Here is a 17,335-nt window from a genome sequence, read left to right as displayed (position 1 = left end):
CAGGAAGGGATGGGACATTGGGCGTTCGGGCGGTCGGGCGGGGTCTTCTTCCGCGACCTTTTCAGCATTTTGATGGTTATCCGAGTCTCGGTCTGTAATTGACCTCGGGAGTCTCTCGTCACGACCACGTGTTGGCCGTTGCATCCTTCAACTTAGTGGCCCCACGAAATCTCCTTTCCTGCGAAGCTTGAGGGCCAGCTCCTTGCTTGTGCCTCGGGGTCCCAGTTTCCTATTCATAGAAAGCGAACGGGCAAGCAGGTGCGTAAAGGCAACCATTTCCGAGCACCCTAAGGATTGCCTAGATATGGGTGCATGCGAAGCCGCCCACGGTATATATGCCGTGACAAGTCTAGACCCGTGCATTTTTCATACAAGTAGATGGCAAAACTGTTGTAGTGTCTGATGACCGAGACCTCTTCGCACGCGAAAGGAGACTTGCAGGGGACTCTGCCAGTGCGCTAACAGTCGAACCAGATCCGCAGCTGTGATCGATTGGGGCGGGGCGCCAAGATGCTGTTGGGCGGCTCCGAGAACATCTCCGAGCTGCCTCCAACTCCGGTTGCGTTGCACATCCAGTTGCTGGAAAGAAGACGACCTCTGAAATCCGAGCAGGAACCTTTCGAATAACCATCGTCGATGTGCGGACTCGAAAGACGCGCTCGGAGATTTCTTGGTTATTAGCCTGGCTCGGCTCGGGACGCCTGCTTCGTACCTGCGAGCAATGACGAAAGAGCGTCCCGCGTGATCGCGTACTTTTGACCCCCAGCCCGATTTCTTCAACAATTCCATCTGCATCTCCCAATCACGCATATCACGCCTCAATGCACGGGAGAACTCGATCTGCTACGCCTACCTCGACCAGGTAGACGCACCTGCTCCAGAAGCTCGACAGCTCTCCCGCAACCCCACCATGGGTGGTACGCGGCCCGCCATCGACCCACGGCGGAAGTCGTCGACACTACACTATCAGACATTCCCTACGAAACCGCCGACCTCGCGCGGCCGCCCGCTTTCTTCCTCTCCGCCCGCCCATCACGGCTCCGATTCCGACCACCACAACCATGAGACGCCGCTACCGAAGCGGCAGCTCGCCATTCTGGCGGTTATTGCTCTCGCCGAGCAGACAGCGCTCAACTCCATAAGCCCATACCTGCCAGAAATGACCAAGACCTTCCCCGAGGTCAAGGAGGGACAAGCGGGGCTGTACGTGGGCCTGATCGCCTCGTCCTTTGCGCTCGCACAATTCGCAACCAACTTCTTCTGGGGCTGGTTGTCAGATAGAATCGGAAGGAAGCCTGTCATCATAATAGGCACCTTTTTGACAATGGCTGCCTTCCTGTTCTTTGGCTTCTGCCGCACGCTGTGGCAGGCTATCCTGGTGCAGGTCTTCATGGGCCTCGTCAACGGCAACGCAGGCGTCGTGTCGACGTGTCTGGGCGAGATCACTGACCGAAGCAACCAGTCGAGAGCCTTTACCTACCTTCCCGTAGTATACGGCATTGGCGGCATCACGGGACCGATTGTGGGTGGCGTCCTCGTGTTCTACAACAATCCATTCCACAAAGATAGACCGAACCCATATCCGTACCTCGTTCCGAACCTCTTCTCCGCCGCTGTCCTCGCGATAGACTTGGTGGTCTGCATGCTGTTGCTGGAAGAGAGTCTGCAAGAAGCTAGAAGCCTTCCGCCATTGGGAAAGAGAGTGGAGAACCTGTTCGTGTGGCTCTGGCAGTTCACGAGCTCGACACGACCTACATACATAAAGCGGATATTAGGTAAACATAAACACCACCATCGCCATCACCACCATCATCACAGTCACCTAGATGGGGTACGGGAGGAGGACGAGGAAGAGGACGAGGCTCTCGATGAAGAATCCGAGGGCACTACCGATTCCGCACCAATATTGTTCCCCAATGCTTCTGGCGAGCAGCTCACGAAGAGCGAGGTGTTCAACCGCGACACCATTCTTCTACTAGTCACTTATTTCATTTTCCAGCTCGCCAATATTTCGTATAATTCGCTATACCCTGTCTTTGCAGAAGAGCAACCACCGACAGGACGTGATCTGAAACCTGAAGCTGTGGGGCTATCGCTCGCGTTTGCAGGCCTCATCACCATTCTTTTCCAGATTGGCATCTATGGGAAGGTCAGGGAGAAGATTGGCAATAAAGTTACATACCGTGTCAGTTTAGCGGCTTTTGTCGCTGCGTTCCTTCTCATGCCGTGGGTTGGCTACAAGGACAGCACCCCTTTCAAAGGCATCGGAACTGGACCCGGCTGGCTATGGACTGAGCTTGGTGTGGTACTGGTCATCAAGACCGTCGCCAGCGTTGGTGGTCTGACATCCGCGCTACTCCTGGTGAGCGATTCTCTCCGCAAGATGTTACTCCCTAGCTAATATAGCTTCAGGTCACAAATTCGGCTCCAAACCACAACGTCCTGGGCACCCTTAACGGGCTGGCTCAGACCCTTTCAGCCGCGGGTCGTGCTGCAGGCCCGTTCGTGTCTGGCTCTCTTTTCACAGCGGCTACCAAAATCAGGCCGAAAGGCGAGGCACTAGCTTTTGGTATATTCGCAGGGGTGTCGTTCGTCGGTTTTCTGTTGAGTTTCGGTATTCAAGGAGAGGGTTTGGAAGCCGAAGGATGGAGCGATGAGAGCGAAGAAGACGATGAAGAGGAGGAAGTTGGAGCCGACAATCAGGGCCGTGGGGCGAATGAGCGTTCCGGCTTGCTTCGTAAATAGAGAACATTGAGTGATGGACGGGGATGACTTCTTATGTTTGTATGATCGAGCGCGGCGTTTTGGGTCTGGTTACTTCCTAGGACATCGCAGGAGAGAAACCTGTGTAGACGGGCTGTGGGGAACCACGGCTTGTATGGTCGTACATGTATGAGCATGCATTCTTGAGCATATATACCCTTTGAGGGACTAATAGACCGCATTCTGACTTTTTCTAGGTTTGTTGATTCTTCAGATTGAGGGAAGAACAAACGTCGAGGGCGACGCGTGCTTCAGCCATCAACCCTGGAACTCGCTTAGGCGAGGCGGTGAACTCGCAAAATCGACCCCTAATTCGGAATGAACTCGCAAAACCGACCCTGAATTCGGAAATGGACAATGCACCACCTTGCAGCAAAGGGACAGCAATTGATAGCGACGCCCTGAGGAGTGGCATGGAGAAAGAAATCATCTCTCACATAAGCTTCTGACGCTCTCAGAAGCAACGCGTAGAACTTCCAAAACACCCTGCCCTGTCCTCCCCGCGGATTATAGGGCGCCGGAGACAGTCTAGCTCCATATGTCGGGAATTTGGTTTTTGGGGCCGCTGCTTTTCGATCGGTTCTAGACCTCGAGGCTACAGAAACACGACTCTCCTTCAGGCTGAGACTTCAGCGACCGTTCGACTCTCGCGCCACAATGCTGGATTAAACGAACAGCACGCAAGCGCTTTCCATCCAGAGCAGAGATAGAGGATACAAGCCCCAACTACAGCCTCGAAATTGACCTGTTCCCCCGTGTCAGCACTCGCCATGCCACATCGGCTGGTCTAAGAATCATGAAGCTTTTCAGCTCGGCTACTGATCCCTTTTCTTCGGGACCTCCTGCTCAGGCACGTGTATCGCTCCTCCAATGAGCTCCTCCCTATGCTTTACACTATTCCCGATTCCAGTATCGACTCTGCGAGCGCCCGTCAGCTTTCCGCGCATCCCTCGAATTCCATTTTCTTGGCATGAAGCTTCGCATCTTGGCACGTCAGCCTCAGCCCTCAAGACGGGTATAGGGTTGAGTAGCACGCACGGAAACTGTGCCACAGGCACAATTTTATTGGCGCGTTGGAGGCATGTACAGCGCGGTGGGCCTCGTTATAATAATACACCCTGCGCATCCTGAGGTGGCGCCATTGGGAAGGATCGTTTAAGAGTCGTGAGGACCCCGTGGTGAGGTCCTACACTCTTGCGAATTGCATCCCTCGTTTTCTTGACCGTTCATTGTTTTGTTTATTTCTGTCTTGAATTTTAGAGAGGAAAGGGTAAACAATGGGTTGGTCGTTCCATGGGCACAAGAGAGACGTGTGAGTCCACCCAATTTCCCCGAATGCGGATAACGGAGCTAATACGGCTTTAATAAATAGCGACGCAGAGAAGCACCTCAAACGACTACACAAGACGATTCCCTTAATTGAGGATCCATTGACGGGCGCTGACCATGAGAATCTCGTCTTCTGCCAACGACACGAAGCCAACACCCTCGAGCTCTTCTTCGATTTGTTCTTCGTAGCCAATCTCGCAACATTCACTACGTACCACTCGATCACGGACGGGTCATACTTGGTCGCCTATATCGGATTCTTCGGCATCTTGTGGTCGTGCTGGTTCCAGGTCACTCTGTACGATGTTCGCTTCGCTCGGGATTCGCTATACGAGCGGATTTGCAAGACGATACAGTTTATTGTGTTTGTTGGTCTGGCGCTTGTGGGGTCTTCGTTTAATCCTCTAAGCAAGAAGGCGAATAATACGGTGGGTTTGAAGACTTGCTGCCGTAGAGAGTGGCGCTAATAAGGGCTCAAGAACTTTCGAATCCTCTGCTACACGCTCGTGATCAGCAGAGCACTCCTAGCGATTCAATACGCAGTGGTGCTCGTAAGTTCACTAGCAACCACGGAAGCGCCTCTGCTGACAGACCCAGTTCTACATTGTGCGAGCGCGCTTCACGAAGCTCTATATCCCATTAGGCCTAATGATCGGCCTCTATGTTCTGGCTGCAGGCACCTTCGGCGCGATGACTCCGGCGTTCCAGGAATCTGAGCAAGTCCACCATGGGGTCTATACGGTTTGGTGGATTGTGATGCTATTGGAGGCAGTAGCTGCCATCACGATATCCTCGGTCTGGAGAATGTTGAGCTTCAAAAAGACGCACTTGATGGAGCGAATGAGCCTGCTGACGCTCATTGTCATCGGCGAGGGTGCTATTGGTGTCACGAAGACCGTTTCCAGAATTATGGGAAAGTACGGCCTCGAAGTTGAGGGTTGCTTTCTTATAATGTGCATTATTATCATTCTGGTAAGTTGCTAACGGCCTTCAGGAACCCGTGCTTACCACGAGACACAGGTATTGATCTGGGCCCTATATTTTGATCACTTCCCGCACGGCCATTACGGAACCATCCGGCAACAAATCTGGTCGTTGCTCCACTTCCCGTTCCAATTGGCCATCGTCGGAGTCGTAGAGGGTTCACAGCAGTTAGCCCTGGCTCGATATGTCCTCAAGAATTACAACAAGATCGACGCATCCATCCTCAAGTATTGTGTGGACGAGAACCTGGGAGGCGAAAAACTGCGAGATTCCCTCTTGAAGTTGCTCGATTATTGGGACTTCGACGGCAAGTACGAAACATACGGATTCCAGAACATGGTGTCCGGGTATATCTACGACATAGGCAACAGCACTGGTATCTGCTCACCGGCCAACGCAACGGAATATGCCAGCACGGGGGAATGGCCGCAAAACTTTTACAACATGACGCTCAACATCTTCGATGGTGTCTACATCGGACTGGGCATGAAGCTGCCGATCGACAAGCTCGAGAAGTATAACGCGATCAACATTGCTGCCAAGAGCTGGTCGGTGGTTTACCTCTACTATTGGGTCTCAATCTGCGTTCTCGTTAGTTGCTCCATAGTCTTTCTGCTCCTCATTCGACGACATAAAGCGGACCTGTTCGACTTCGTCTCCGTCGGCTCTCGCCTAATCGCCCTCGCCGTTGGCGGCGCGATGATCGCTCTCACCGCCAATGATAACACACTGTACTCCTTCCTTAGCTCGCCCGCCGTGTTGCCGGCCTGCCTCGCCCTCCTCTTCCTCATTCGCTTCTTCGACAAGCTAAGTGCCACGTTTTGCAATTGGCATCTGAAGGGAAGTGGGCAGCCTTACGCCAAAGAGTACGACGAGGACCATCACCATGGAAGCCAGGGAAGTCACAGCGAGACTCACGAACATGCACATGCCACAGGCCACGCTCATCACGACTCCCTCGCAGTAGACCGTTGGAAGTCGGCGGCCTGGAGCACGCACTCGGATACACAGCCCCTAACCGCCACAAGTACGGAGTATCATAGCGTAGATCCCCGTCAAAGCTACGCCATGACTCCGCTAATAAGCCCTCCGATTGCGAGTCCGCCGCCTGCTGGTGGGTATATGCCTCTCGCCCCGGGTGGTTACATGCCTGTTGGCACTGGACAGAACTACGGCGCCTAGCACATACCCACAATACTCATCGTCCCATTCGTGTATTACATAACATCGATCCCGGTCCGCGTTCACAGTAAGGAGTTCCGGCATTTTTACGGGATCGAAAGATTTACGCATCTACTAGATAATGAGGCTATGGGTTTACGGTTGGTTTTGAAATGTCTAATTCTACGATCAGTTTGGCACAAGAACTCCTCTGCTTTTCCAATGAACGCGTACTTTGCGTCTCCTCACTACTGCTAAATCATTAACAGCGCTAGTCCGTTTCCAATCCGGCTCTTTTCATCTGGACCCCGGCCCGGCCCACCGCCCCTGCATTTCCCCGCAAAACCTTCCCCCACGTCTTCCTCGTTTCTCCCAACTTTCTCCTGGAGGTCATTACTCGAGCATAAGAAGATACTTTTCTATTCATCGCTTTGGGTGCTAGGGCTCAATAGCGCTGCTATGTTTCAAACACCACTCTGCGCGAAACACAGGCTAACTCAGATGTGCGACTAGGCATACAGTATGGGTGGCCCACGGAAGAATTGGGCAACGCGTGACGCGCCGCCATTAAAATGCTGAATATAACATAATTTATCCCTGTGGGACCAGGCGCGGCAGGAAGTCGATCGTATAAAGAGGGTTCCTGGATCGCAATTGGCGTCCGCGGTCGAACCTGGTTTCTCTCAACCCGCCTTAATCGTTCGTCGGGTCTTGCAGTTCAAAGCCTCGCGATGTTGGCTTTCCTCGCTCCCGTCTTGCTCCTCCTGCAGGGCGCGCTGTCTGCGCCCGTGGCTAATGCGGCTGCGGCGACTGTGGGCAAGATTCGCGGCGTGAGGGATCCGATCTATCATCTTTATCTGCAAGCGAATCCGAAGAATGGTAGGTTGAAATCACTACCATCTCCATTCTCCGAACGAACGCCGTTACTGATGGACCATAGCATCAATCCCCGTCCTCGGCCCGGAAAGCAGCGCAGATGAATTCACGATCGGCGGCACGATCCAGTCCAAGAAGACGAGCCAGTTCCTGAACATCCAGACCGCGTCGACGAGCTACAAGCCGGTGGTCTGGGGCGCGACGGGGGACACGACGGCGTGGGGGCTGGAGGGCGATACGATTATTACAGTGCAGGGGAGTAGTTATGGGAGGCGTAAGTGACTCTTCTTTCCCTTCGTCGTGGGATATTGCTTCCCAGCGGCAGGAGCTTTGCAAGAAGAGACAGCGTCGGAAAGTAGACTGTGGAGAGATGCTGACTGGCGGATGCAGAACTGAATTTCCTCGTTTGCGCGTCGACACAGAGCGGATACTACGATCTATTCCTTCAGACGGGATCGGATCAGCCGAGCGGAAAGAGCTGCAGCAATTACCAGACGATACATCTGCCATGCTTGTGCTAGGTTGGCTAGGCGTGATGACGCTCAAAGATATCCGAGTCAGACCGTCCTAAGCACAGTGGGCGAAAAAGGCAGTATATGTAGTTCTAACTAAATATTCTATTTTTGGAACGTTTACAGGTATTATACAGAATATGTGACTGCCCCAAAGGGGGCTAGAGGGCAAAGATACTCACATCCCCCCAAGAAGGTAGAAAGTCGAAAACGTCTCTCACTACCAAGCTCTCCTAGTCTACCACCGATTGCTCGCCAACGCAGCCCCGGTCTTACCCTCGATGCAAAAGCCTCCCGAATAAGCGAGCCAGCTTCCCAAGGCCAAAGGACAACCCTTTAATCCGGACGGACCAGACGAAAAAGTACGTCAAAGCCCAATTGCTCACGCAGAACGCCAGGAACATCCCAAAGTAAGGCCACTTGTCGCCTGCAGAGAGATTAATCGTGGCCAAGAACTGGTCTCCGGCGCTGTACGGACAGTACGCGCACTCGCCGGCAGACAGCCCATCCGTCGTAGCCGGCAGAAGGTACCCGCCCGCCTGTGCTGCGAAACCTTGGGCATAGCTTTCGCACGTCTCGCCAGGAGGCGCGAAGAATTGGGCTGCTTCCGAAAGAAAAATGTATCTGAAGGACCGGAAAGCCGGTACCGTAACGCCACCGCTCTTCATCCTAGTTCGACGGTATATCTTCAACTCGCACGTCGACATCCTGTACAGCACCATTTGGGGAACACACCAACCGAAAATGACAGTCAGCTCTCTCTTCGATGTTCTGATTATCGGAGCCGGCCCTGCCGGCCTTTCGGCGGCCCTGTCTCTGGCACGCGTGCTGCGAAGCGCCGCCGTCTTCGACTCCGGGTCTTTCAGAAACGCCATGAGCTCCAACGCCCATACGATTCCCACACGCGACCACGGGGATCCGGCCAAGCTTCGCAAGATGATGAAGGATGAATTGACTTCGAAATACAAAACGATTACATTTGCTGATAGCGCGGCTCGGTCCGTCGAAGAGGTGGATGGCGGCTACCAGGTCACTAATGACAAAATGCGCAAGTGGAACGGGCGCAAGCTTATCACCGCCACGGGCGTGTTTGATGTAATGCCGGACATTGAAGGGTTCGCTGATGCTTGGGGAAAGGGAGTGTGAGTGTGCCCCAGTTCTACTAGCTTTGTTGGGAGTCTGACTTTGGCTGCCAGGTTCCACTGCCTCTACTGTCGAAGATTCGAAGAAGCCCCTACAGCAAACGCCGCCTTCCTCATCAACAAAGGCGACCAGCCCGACGAAATCGACGCCACAGTGTCCTACGGACAACTCGCCCATCAATTCACGCAAGACATCTGCATCCTCTTCAACGGCCACGAACATCTTCTCCAAGACAACAGGATCAAGGCAGCGCTAGATCACGGAGTGAAAGCCAACACAAAACCGATCAAGCGAATAGAACGGCTTGGTTCGGGCGCGTCTACAAAAGTCGTCTTCGAAGACGGCAGCGAGGAGACGTTCGGGTTTCTCTTCCACAAGCCGCCGACAGTGTTGGCTGGAGGATTTCACAAGACGCTGGGTTTGAGACTTACGGCCTACGGCGATATCGAGGTAGATCGCGCTTTTCAGAATACTTCCCGGCCTGGTGTGTTCGCTTGTGGGGACTGCACCACTCCCTTCAAGCAGGTCGCTATTGCAATGGCGGATGGTATCCGAGCGGGATTTGGGGCGAATAAGGAGATCCTTGAAGAGGATTATCACCGTAGCTGGTGGTGAGGAGATTTGGCCTGTTCTTTGTGCCTTTCAAGTTCTTGGTCCATTTTCAACATGTTCAAAATATTCCGCTTTCTACAAGTGTAGGTCACCGTCTCATGGCAGTGACATGTGTCGCCGTACCGATCAATCGCGCTGGCGTGCACTTCTCTTTCTTGTGCAAAACCTAGCTGGCTTTCTAAGCAGTTTATGGAAACGCCTTAAAATGATCACTACTTAGATCCATCTCAAAACGTACTACAATGCGATTCGTACGGCCACGGATAGAAGGTCTCATCAGAGGCGAAGCGAATGCGCTTCTGGAACAGGGCTTCATCCACACGGAGAAATTCCCCTTAGTGGGAGAAAAAGATATCGAAGCACCTCGAGAATAGATGAAACAAGGTGCCGGCCTCCGATGACTCTGCTTCCAAGGTTAGCCCTCTCGGCCGCTCTGGAGCATCTTGCGCCTAGCCTTTCTAGGCAATCGAATGATAAGGAATCAGATTATTACCCCTTTGGGAAGTCGCCGTGAATTGAGCCACAGCACCGCCGCCTACATGACACCTACCTTATGTAATGCTGACTCTCAAGCTAATCGCAGGGTCCTGAGAATCACGTGATCCGACCAATGATCTTCGACCAGGATGTCCCAAAGAAACACCAAGCGCAAGGCCCAGCAGCTTCAAAGAACAATCTCATATGTTCTCAAGGAAATCTACTCGAAGATAAAGAACGAGCGTTCCCATCCCGCATCGCACGGTTTGCCCAGTTGGAAAACAAACTAACCCCCCTCAATGACGTATATCCTACGTACAAAAAGGCTGCACGCGAGTTCCAGCCCACGTCCAGAACTCCATCCCATCCCATCCCATCCATACACAAACCAACCCGTAAACTCAAACATATCATAACAAAACAAACCTTATCATTCTTCTACCGATAACAACAGACCACCATGTCGACAATGGACAAACTGAAAGACAAGCTGCACATCCGCCGCAAATCGCAGTCGGAGACTGACTACCAGAATGAAGCTGGTACGTATGACGCAACCCCCGATTAAAGTTACCCCAACAACAGCACTACATATCACACATATGACACCAAACCCTCGGCTTCCTTATCCACCCACTCAAACCTACCCCTCGTGCCACCATCCCCTAATCTTCCTTATCTCCCAATACTATCTCCTCGTCTTCTGGCGATTTGCTCATACATTCGTAGAGGCTCGCGCAAGCGTCGACTCAGAGCTAGAAGCCATGACGCCAGCCGAGCGCGAGGCGTACTTGAAGGAGTTTGAGGAGGCGGAGAAGACGGGCGAGCCGAAGAAGGGCAGCTTGATCGATAAGCTGATTGCGAGGGGGAATAAGAAGACGGAGGAGGAGATTGAGAGGCAGGCGAAGGAGCGGCAGGCGGCGAGGGCGGGGAAGGATGGGGTGATTCGCTGAACAGGGGGAGTGAGGATGTGTGAGCTGCACCGCTTTGTGAACTGCGAGATGAGTCGTGGGTTAGGATGGCATATGTGATTTGGAAAAGAAATGTGGTTGGGAAAAAAGGGGTTGGGAAACATTTGGAGGAAATTTATACATGGCTGTACCGTCTATTGCGCCTGCGCATTTTGTCCCGCCCCCCTATACTATCACTCCCCCTTTCCACCCCTCGACTCCGCCCTAAACCCTCAATTTCTGAGAAAGAAACTAGCTAGCTAGACTAGCTAGCCAACCCAACCACAAGCCCCCACGCAGGAAACACGCTCCCGACCAAGCCCTCAAAGACCTCCACATCCACCACGGCACCAAACCTGTACCACACATTAACCAAACTCATTCAAAAATCCAGGAGCGCTATCATCTTCATACCCATAGCACTTGACATGTTTGCGCATATCCTCCGTTAGTCTTCTCAGCTCGCCTACGCCTACGTTCTGGAAGTCCGGGTGCGAGCGGATCTGGTGCCACGCCTGCACCGGCGTGATCTCGTCCGAGAGCTCGAAGTTGGACGACAGCGAGAGCAGCTTTTCGAGGCCCAGGTGCGGCGTCGCCCAGTGCTGGTGCTGTTGGTGGGAGAGGTTGCTCGTGGTCGTCGTGTTTACGGCCTGGGTGGGGGATTGGAAGAGCAAGGGGGCGGAGGCGGTGAGGGCGTGGCCGGTGGGAGCGTTGGGGTCGTTGGGGTCGCCTTGGGTGTGGTGGAGACAGGGGGCTTCGAGACTGTAGGCGATGTTAGAGTGGATCACGTGGAGTGGAGAACCGGGGTGGGGGTGACTTACGTGAGGACGAATTCCATGCCAAGATCGGTTTGGTTCATGTCCCGCAAGTTCAGGTTCGAAGCAGACTGCGCAATCGCAGATATATCCCCGGCGCGCGTTGCAGGCGCATGCCCGGATCCACTGCTCTCGTCATTCGACTGCGACTGCGACTCGGAGCGCCCACGCCTCCGGAAGAACGACCTCTTGCCCCTTAGCTCTCTATCGTTCGCTGGTGGACTCTCCTCGCTCTCCGTAAGGTAAAACTGCGCACTGCCGCCCCCGCTGCCGCTGCCAGACGGACTCAGAATATGCAGTTGCTGCTGGTGATGCGGATTCTCCAGGATGCTGATTGAACTTGAGCTCAGCGGCGCCGAGCTGGGACTGTTGATCGGCTGGGTCAGGAAGAGGTCCTGGTTGCCGTCACTGTAGGGGATGCCATGCTGTTCGAGAACGCGTCTGAGCCGGCCTATTTCTCCTTGGAGGGAGAGGTTCTCCTGGAAGATTTTGGCCTCCGAGGTGCGGAGTTGGAGGACCTCGTTTTCGAGAGACTTGATGTAGTTTTCCTTTCGTTCGCGGTGGGTGCTGCGGGCTCTATCAACACAAGGGCTACTTGAGGATGGTTAAGGCTTGGGGGTCTTGCTTACCGTTGCGCCCTTCGAACTTGCTCTCTCCGCTTGAGGTATGCCGCATCTTTGTCTTTGGAATCACCACCACCAGCACCCGACTTCTCGGAATCTACCATGCCGTCAACTGGATTATCCAACGCAGTAGTCGCTCTCGGCAACAGGTTAAGCATTCTACTTTATGGAATCTCCATAGGGCGCAGTGATATGTCTCTCGCCAGCCTGATATGAACGATTCGTAATCCCAGGCTTCCGGTTCGGGCTGTAGCTAACATGTGCTGCGCTCGAGAACGGGGTGCGTGCTTGTATGAGATGCAGGTGTAGCGGCAGGGGAGGGGAAATAGATACCTTGTTTGGGCGATCGCCGATACTGGCGGAAGGTAAAGTTCTTCATACTGTCTAAGCGGGGTCTGGGATTTGCTGATGATTGGCTTCGGATTCGGATCGGATGGAACTGGTGGGAATGTAAGATGTAGAGTGTAAAAGTAGTATTGGCTTCGGTAGGGGGAATAACTCACACTGGACTGGATCAATATCCCGCGTCAGTGAACGCAATACTCACCGTCTAACGCTTTCGACGTGTGTATCCCCCTCTACTATACCCGCACACCATCAGCAGACTCTACACAGCCCCCAACGGAGCAGCACGCCGCCCGCCGACTTACACCGTAATTTCACCTTCTGAACCTTGCTTCTGCGTCCCGTGTGCAGCGTCTGCGCCTGCGAAAGCCTGCGTGTCCTGCGTAAGAGTCAGTACGTCTGCTCCAATGGAGTTAAGCCCGGCTTACTCAAGGGTGCGTGCTGAGTAACCTATCTCCGACTCCGCAGCTCAGTCATCAGCCGGCGGCGTGTCAATGGTGGACAGAAAATCACAATCGCTGTGAGGTCGAAATAAGAGTTATCCCCGCGGTCGGGTTGGGTGCGCAGTAAGGTTGATGAGAAGGCGGGGATGTTTGGGCGTGTCATGTCAGCAACTTTCTTTCCTCGTCAGCCCTGCAAGGTACTGTGTGGGAGCTTGGCGCGACAGCGACATTAGCATAACGGTTCCAGAAAGATTCGCGGTTCGATTGGGATTCTAGAATCCAATCTGCATCACTGATCGCTGCTATTGGATCTTACTATGAAACGGATGTGGAAGCCGCAAATCATTATTGCTTTTTGGTCCGTCGAGCGATGGACCCAATCCACGGTTCATAAATGCTGCCTTGTCATCTATGCATCCCCAGCTTACCCGACTTCCACCCGCACACAATCTGCCCTCCCATTATTCCCGGCCCCCTTCGCTTCGCTATCCACTTCCCCTTCAGACCAACAAACTCAAATACCTACCGCACGCTTTGACGCGCCTCTCTGCACTTAGCTATAACGTGGCGTGTATCACGAGTTTAGCCTGCGCCAAAAGCTACACCACCCGCGAAACCAATACTCCAAGCCCCCGTACGTGACGTCGCCCAACGCATAGGTCGGAAACACGAGCCTGTTGTAGCACACATGCGCATCTTCGGACAGCGAATAGAAGTGTGCAATTCGCAGTTGAAGCATTGCTGACGAAGGCAGGCTGTGTCGATGGACAGGTGAGGGAATTACAGGAGCTGAAGCCGGTTGTGCCGATGCGGCTGCTGCCGAATGCTATCATATTCGTGGATCGACCGTGCCGAGAAAACCGGCAACTACCTGCCGTCTATCTACATGAAGAGCTAAAAAGCATGATCGAATTGTGGTCGCCCTCCTGGTATCGTATTACTCATCCCGGCCGCAGATATACCTCCGATCTGATGGATATTACCCCCGAGCTTTTTCCCCAGACCTTTCCCTGAACGCCGCGCTAGAATGCAAGTCGTAAAACAGAAAGGTTATGCCATGATCATTATATCAGCATGAGAATCCAGCCCGCAAGGCCTATTACTGCGCCTTCTGCCCATTTATCGAGGCCTCCTCTACTTCCTGGTACCGCGCCAGCTTTACTCGAAATACCGATTCCGCTTGCAATGAAGTTACCCGGATCTCGGCGCGAGGTGCTCGAGCTGTCCGACGTGCTCTCGCTGTTCGAGCCTGATCCGGTCGTCGTTGCGCTGTTGCTTGCGGGCATGCTCGGTATGGTGCTCGTCTTGCCGTTAATGATTAGGGCCGTTCCCTTCGGATCTAGTGAGTATGTAGTTCCGGATATCGTGACGGCTTCGCCTGGTCTGAGTGTCGTGCCGGGACCGAGCACATACTCTGTGGTTCCATCGCGGACTGTTGCTGTGTATGTTTTACCGTTAATTGTAAGATCTGCTGCCGCCGTGATAGGGCCTTGACCGAGCGTCGATGTGACGCCGTTGATTACGACAACCGATCCAGATGCGGATGCCGGCATGGAGAACGTGGTGCCGTCCACAGTAATAACACCGCCGGGCGTCAGAGTTTGTCCGGGACCGAAAATGAAGGCAGTCGTTCCTCCTTCCACAGTCGCGGTAACCGACTCGCTATCGTCGAGCGTTAGAACGGGGAGTCCGGGCGCGTTGAGCGTCGAAGTAACACCGTTAACCACCACGGTCGAACCCGAGCCGTCTTCAGGCATGCTGAAAGTCGTGCCATCCACAGTGAGAACACCACCAGGAGTCAACGTTTGGCCAGGCCCAAGCACAAACATTGTCGAGCCACCAATTATAGTCGCGGAAATAATTTGCCCATCCACCGTCAAGACTGGCGCTCCTGTAATTATGGGTGCGCTCCCCAGGGTTTGCGTGACACCATTGACCACTGCAACAGTCCCGCTCGGTCCCAAGCTCAGCGTGCTCCCATCAACCGTGATCGCCGGTCCTCCTGGGATAAGCGTCTGTGTGCCGACTATGAATTGACCCTGCGGGTTTGCCGTCACTGTGGTATCGCCAACTGTGAGCACTGCCGGACCGGTGGGCACGGGGTTTACTCCAATCGTACTTCCATCCACTATTATAGTGGAGCCTCCACCAGCCGTAGGAACCACCACAGGAACGCCATTGATGGTCGCTGTCTGACCCGGAGTGAGCGTGTTGGTACCTATGACTACAGCTGGAGCGCGGGTATTTTGTGCATTAGGCTGATTCGGTTGAGTCGGTTGCGCAGGGTGTATGTTGAACACACTGTCACCGATCGTGATGCTTTGATCCGGGTTGTTGGGCCGCGGCCGGGGATTCGGCGTGTAGGCAGGATTGTTCACGATAGAAATTATAATATCCGGTATGCCTGGCGTGTTGGGATTCGGTTTTGGTGGGTTGTTCGGATTAGGCGTAGGATTTGGTTGGTTGTGTGAGGGTCCCGAATCGCCATGTGTAGGTCCTACGGGAGGATTTGGTACTGCGGTATCGCAGCGAAGACAACCGCGGACAGTAACGTGGGTGGACGTGGATTCGTATGTCGTGCTGAGATACGTGCTCTTCCTTGGAGTGGGTACCGGCGGCGGCAAGGTCGGCTGCCCTGGGGAAAGTGTCGGAAAGGTCTCCATGGGCGGAGTAGCGATAGTGGACACCAGGACATTGGTAGTCCGGAGCGGCTGTGATGTTGGACGCTGTGTGCAGGTAGCGATGTCGGAGCCGCTGAAGATAGTCTGAACGTCAGGATCTTGTTTTAGGAACTCAATAAGAGCAGGTGGAAGCGGCAGCGGAGTGTCATAGCCAAGTCCACCGGAGTCCGACACCGTCTGAATAAAAGAGCTCCAGTCTTCGGTGCGAGTAGGCAGAAGATCGTAGAGATGGGATACATGAGCGGAGCAGGTTAGCTCTGGCGCCTCGGTCTCAAAAATTTCGGTGATATAGGTCTCCATCGGCATGCCTGTCTCGATTGGGTTGAAATCCAAGCCGCCATATAGCGAATGATAAATCACGTAGGTCGGGCCCGCAGGTCTGCATTTATTAGCGGAAGGAGTTTCAAGTGGAGATTATCACACATACAGCGTCAGTTCCACACCATCTGTTGGGGTAACCGTGAAGACAGGAGTGGAATGCGTGATAGTCATATTAGCGGGGCCCATGACCGTCTTGGTCTGGTTGAGGGTTTCGAATTCTGTAACTACAGTCTCGACCTGAGTGCCGGTCATATAGGTGATCATCTTGGTGAGGATAGTCTCCGTGACCACGACACTGGTCCAGGATGAGGACATTTCTGAGGAGAACCAGGTGCTAGTGGGGTTATATGCCTCCAAGACGCAGCCCGTACATATTCCAGGGCTAGTAGTGGAAGCATTTGTGCTGGCTATGGTTGTGCTGTTCGAAGAATACAATGAAGTGGTCGAACTGGTGAAGCTGGTGGTAGATACGGTAGAGTTGTGCGTCTCTGCGCTGATCGACGTCGAGAAAGAGGTTGAAGAAGTATCAGAGGAATCCGAGGTCAACGAAGGTGAGCTCGACGAGCTTATTGTGGATGATATGTCCGGCGTAGCCAAACGAGTGATTGTGACCTGGGATGAGGTCGACGAAGCTTGCGAAGAGCCGCTTCCATCTGTTGAGGTGTCCACCGATAACGACGGGGATATCGAAGACGAATTGACTGTGCCTGTTAATATCGGATCCAGCGCGCGCATCAGTTTACGTACACACTGCAAACAATTAGCGTTACTGCTGATTCAACCGCAAATACGAGCACTTACGTCTCCTATGGAATCGGTTGGCATTCGCGCAAGCTGCCAGAAGAGCAGAGCTCAAAAGAGCGTGACTCCGCATCCTGTCGTACTACCTGCGCATGAACGAACGACTGTGATGGCGAACGAAAGCGAGGAAAGAGCACGTCAAACACACGTCGCGACAGCAAGAAACCGAAAGAGAAGAAGCCTAGAGGGCCAGAAGCAGCGAACGTTTTTGAACGAAGCGCACGGGTACCGGTGGGCTGTTGCGGGCGGACGCCCCTATGAATAGACAATAGACACCCTTGCGTAGATCGTGAGCCGGGCTCAGCTGGGTTTCACGCATAAACACGCAGGCAGCCAATAGACACCGGGTACCACGGTCCAAGATGTGGCCGTGCTGGTCGCCTGCGGAGATGCATGCCAAGGCTTTGGTGACATCGCCGCCGCACTCGCTGAGGCCGACACCTCCAGCCTTGACTTTTCGCTTCAGAGAGCCTCCATCTCACGGCTGGCATGAATTCCG

General features: G+C 53.7%; 8 protein-coding genes across 8 annotated transcripts; 6 read left to right on the top strand and 2 right to left on the bottom strand.

Annotated features, from left to right (window-relative positions):
- Positions 1 to 635: 635 nt before the first annotated feature.
- Positions 636 to 2,851, top strand: BU26DRAFT_41860 (MFS general substrate transporter). The gene is made up of 2 exons (XM_033823258.1): positions 636 to 2,362; positions 2,413 to 2,851. The coding sequence occupies exons 1-2, from the start codon at positions 911 to 913 to the stop codon at positions 2,743 to 2,745; spliced, it is 1,785 nt and encodes a 594-aa protein (XP_033692336.1). The 5' UTR covers positions 636 to 910; the 3' UTR covers positions 2,746 to 2,851.
- Positions 2,852 to 4,040: 1,189 nt separating this feature from the next.
- Positions 4,041 to 6,258, top strand: BU26DRAFT_414420 (uncharacterized protein; the record flags this gene model as incomplete). Its single annotated transcript, XM_033823069.1, has 5 exons — positions 4,041 to 4,075; positions 4,136 to 4,520; positions 4,572 to 4,643; positions 4,690 to 5,064; positions 5,113 to 6,258. 5 exons carry the CDS (start codon positions 4,041 to 4,043, stop codon positions 6,256 to 6,258), a joined length of 2,013 nt encoding a protein of 670 aa, XP_033692335.1.
- A 656-nt stretch (positions 6,259 to 6,914) lies between these two features.
- Positions 6,915 to 7,634, top strand: BU26DRAFT_474160 (uncharacterized protein; the record flags this gene model as incomplete). The annotated part of the gene is made up of 3 exons (XM_033825494.1): positions 6,915 to 7,116; positions 7,178 to 7,387; positions 7,504 to 7,634. Exons 1-3 carry the CDS (start codon positions 6,969 to 6,971, stop codon positions 7,632 to 7,634), a joined length of 489 nt encoding a protein of 162 aa, XP_033692334.1. The 5' UTR covers positions 6,915 to 6,968.
- A 735-nt stretch (positions 7,635 to 8,369) lies between these two features.
- BU26DRAFT_474159 (FAD/NAD(P)-binding domain-containing protein) lies at positions 8,370 to 9,394 on the top strand (the record flags this gene model as incomplete). The annotated part of the gene is made up of 2 exons (XM_033825493.1): positions 8,370 to 8,767; positions 8,822 to 9,394. The coding sequence occupies 2 exons, from the start codon at positions 8,370 to 8,372 to the stop codon at positions 9,381 to 9,383; spliced, it is 960 nt and encodes a 319-aa protein (XP_033692333.1). The 3' UTR covers positions 9,384 to 9,394.
- A 706-nt stretch (positions 9,395 to 10,100) lies between these two features.
- BU26DRAFT_599841 (uncharacterized protein) lies at positions 10,101 to 10,810 on the top strand (the record flags this gene model as incomplete). Its single annotated transcript, XM_033835126.1, has 2 exons — positions 10,101 to 10,399; positions 10,587 to 10,810. Exons 1-2 carry the CDS (start codon positions 10,318 to 10,320, stop codon positions 10,808 to 10,810), a joined length of 306 nt encoding a protein of 101 aa, XP_033692332.1. The 5' UTR covers positions 10,101 to 10,317.
- A 115-nt stretch (positions 10,811 to 10,925) lies between these two features.
- BU26DRAFT_514024 (uncharacterized protein) lies at positions 10,926 to 12,719 on the bottom strand. The gene is made up of 3 exons (XM_033827742.1): positions 12,252 to 12,719; positions 11,629 to 12,189; positions 10,926 to 11,569 (listed from the first exon to the last, which is right to left on the bottom strand). Exons 1-3 carry the CDS (start codon positions 12,401 to 12,403, stop codon positions 11,176 to 11,178), a joined length of 1,107 nt encoding a protein of 368 aa, XP_033692331.1. The 5' UTR covers positions 12,404 to 12,719; the 3' UTR covers positions 10,926 to 11,175.
- Positions 12,546 to 12,969, top strand: BU26DRAFT_41689 (uncharacterized protein). Its single transcript, XM_033823181.1, has 2 exons — positions 12,546 to 12,693; positions 12,749 to 12,969. Exons 1-2 carry the CDS (start codon positions 12,654 to 12,656, stop codon positions 12,913 to 12,915), a joined length of 207 nt encoding a protein of 68 aa, XP_033692330.1. The 5' UTR covers positions 12,546 to 12,653; the 3' UTR covers positions 12,916 to 12,969.
- A 1,012-nt stretch (positions 12,970 to 13,981) lies between these two features.
- BU26DRAFT_41533 (uncharacterized protein) lies at positions 13,982 to 17,138 on the bottom strand. Its single transcript, XM_033823107.1, has 3 exons — positions 16,837 to 17,138; positions 16,142 to 16,736; positions 13,982 to 16,093 (listed from the first exon to the last, which is right to left on the bottom strand). Exons 1-3 carry the CDS (start codon positions 16,907 to 16,909, stop codon positions 14,098 to 14,100), a joined length of 2,664 nt encoding a protein of 887 aa, XP_033692329.1. The 5' UTR covers positions 16,910 to 17,138; the 3' UTR covers positions 13,982 to 14,097.
- Between the last annotated feature and the right edge of the window lie 197 nt (positions 17,139 to 17,335).

The sequence above is a fragment of the Trematosphaeria pertusa genome, assembly GCF_010094035.1.
Source record: "Trematosphaeria pertusa strain CBS 122368 unplaced genomic scaffold BU26scaffold_1, whole genome shotgun sequence".
In the NCBI taxonomy this organism is placed as follows: domain Eukaryota; kingdom Fungi; phylum Ascomycota; class Dothideomycetes; order Pleosporales; family Trematosphaeriaceae; genus Trematosphaeria; species Trematosphaeria pertusa.
This window is presented reverse-complemented; position numbering and strand designations above follow the sequence as displayed.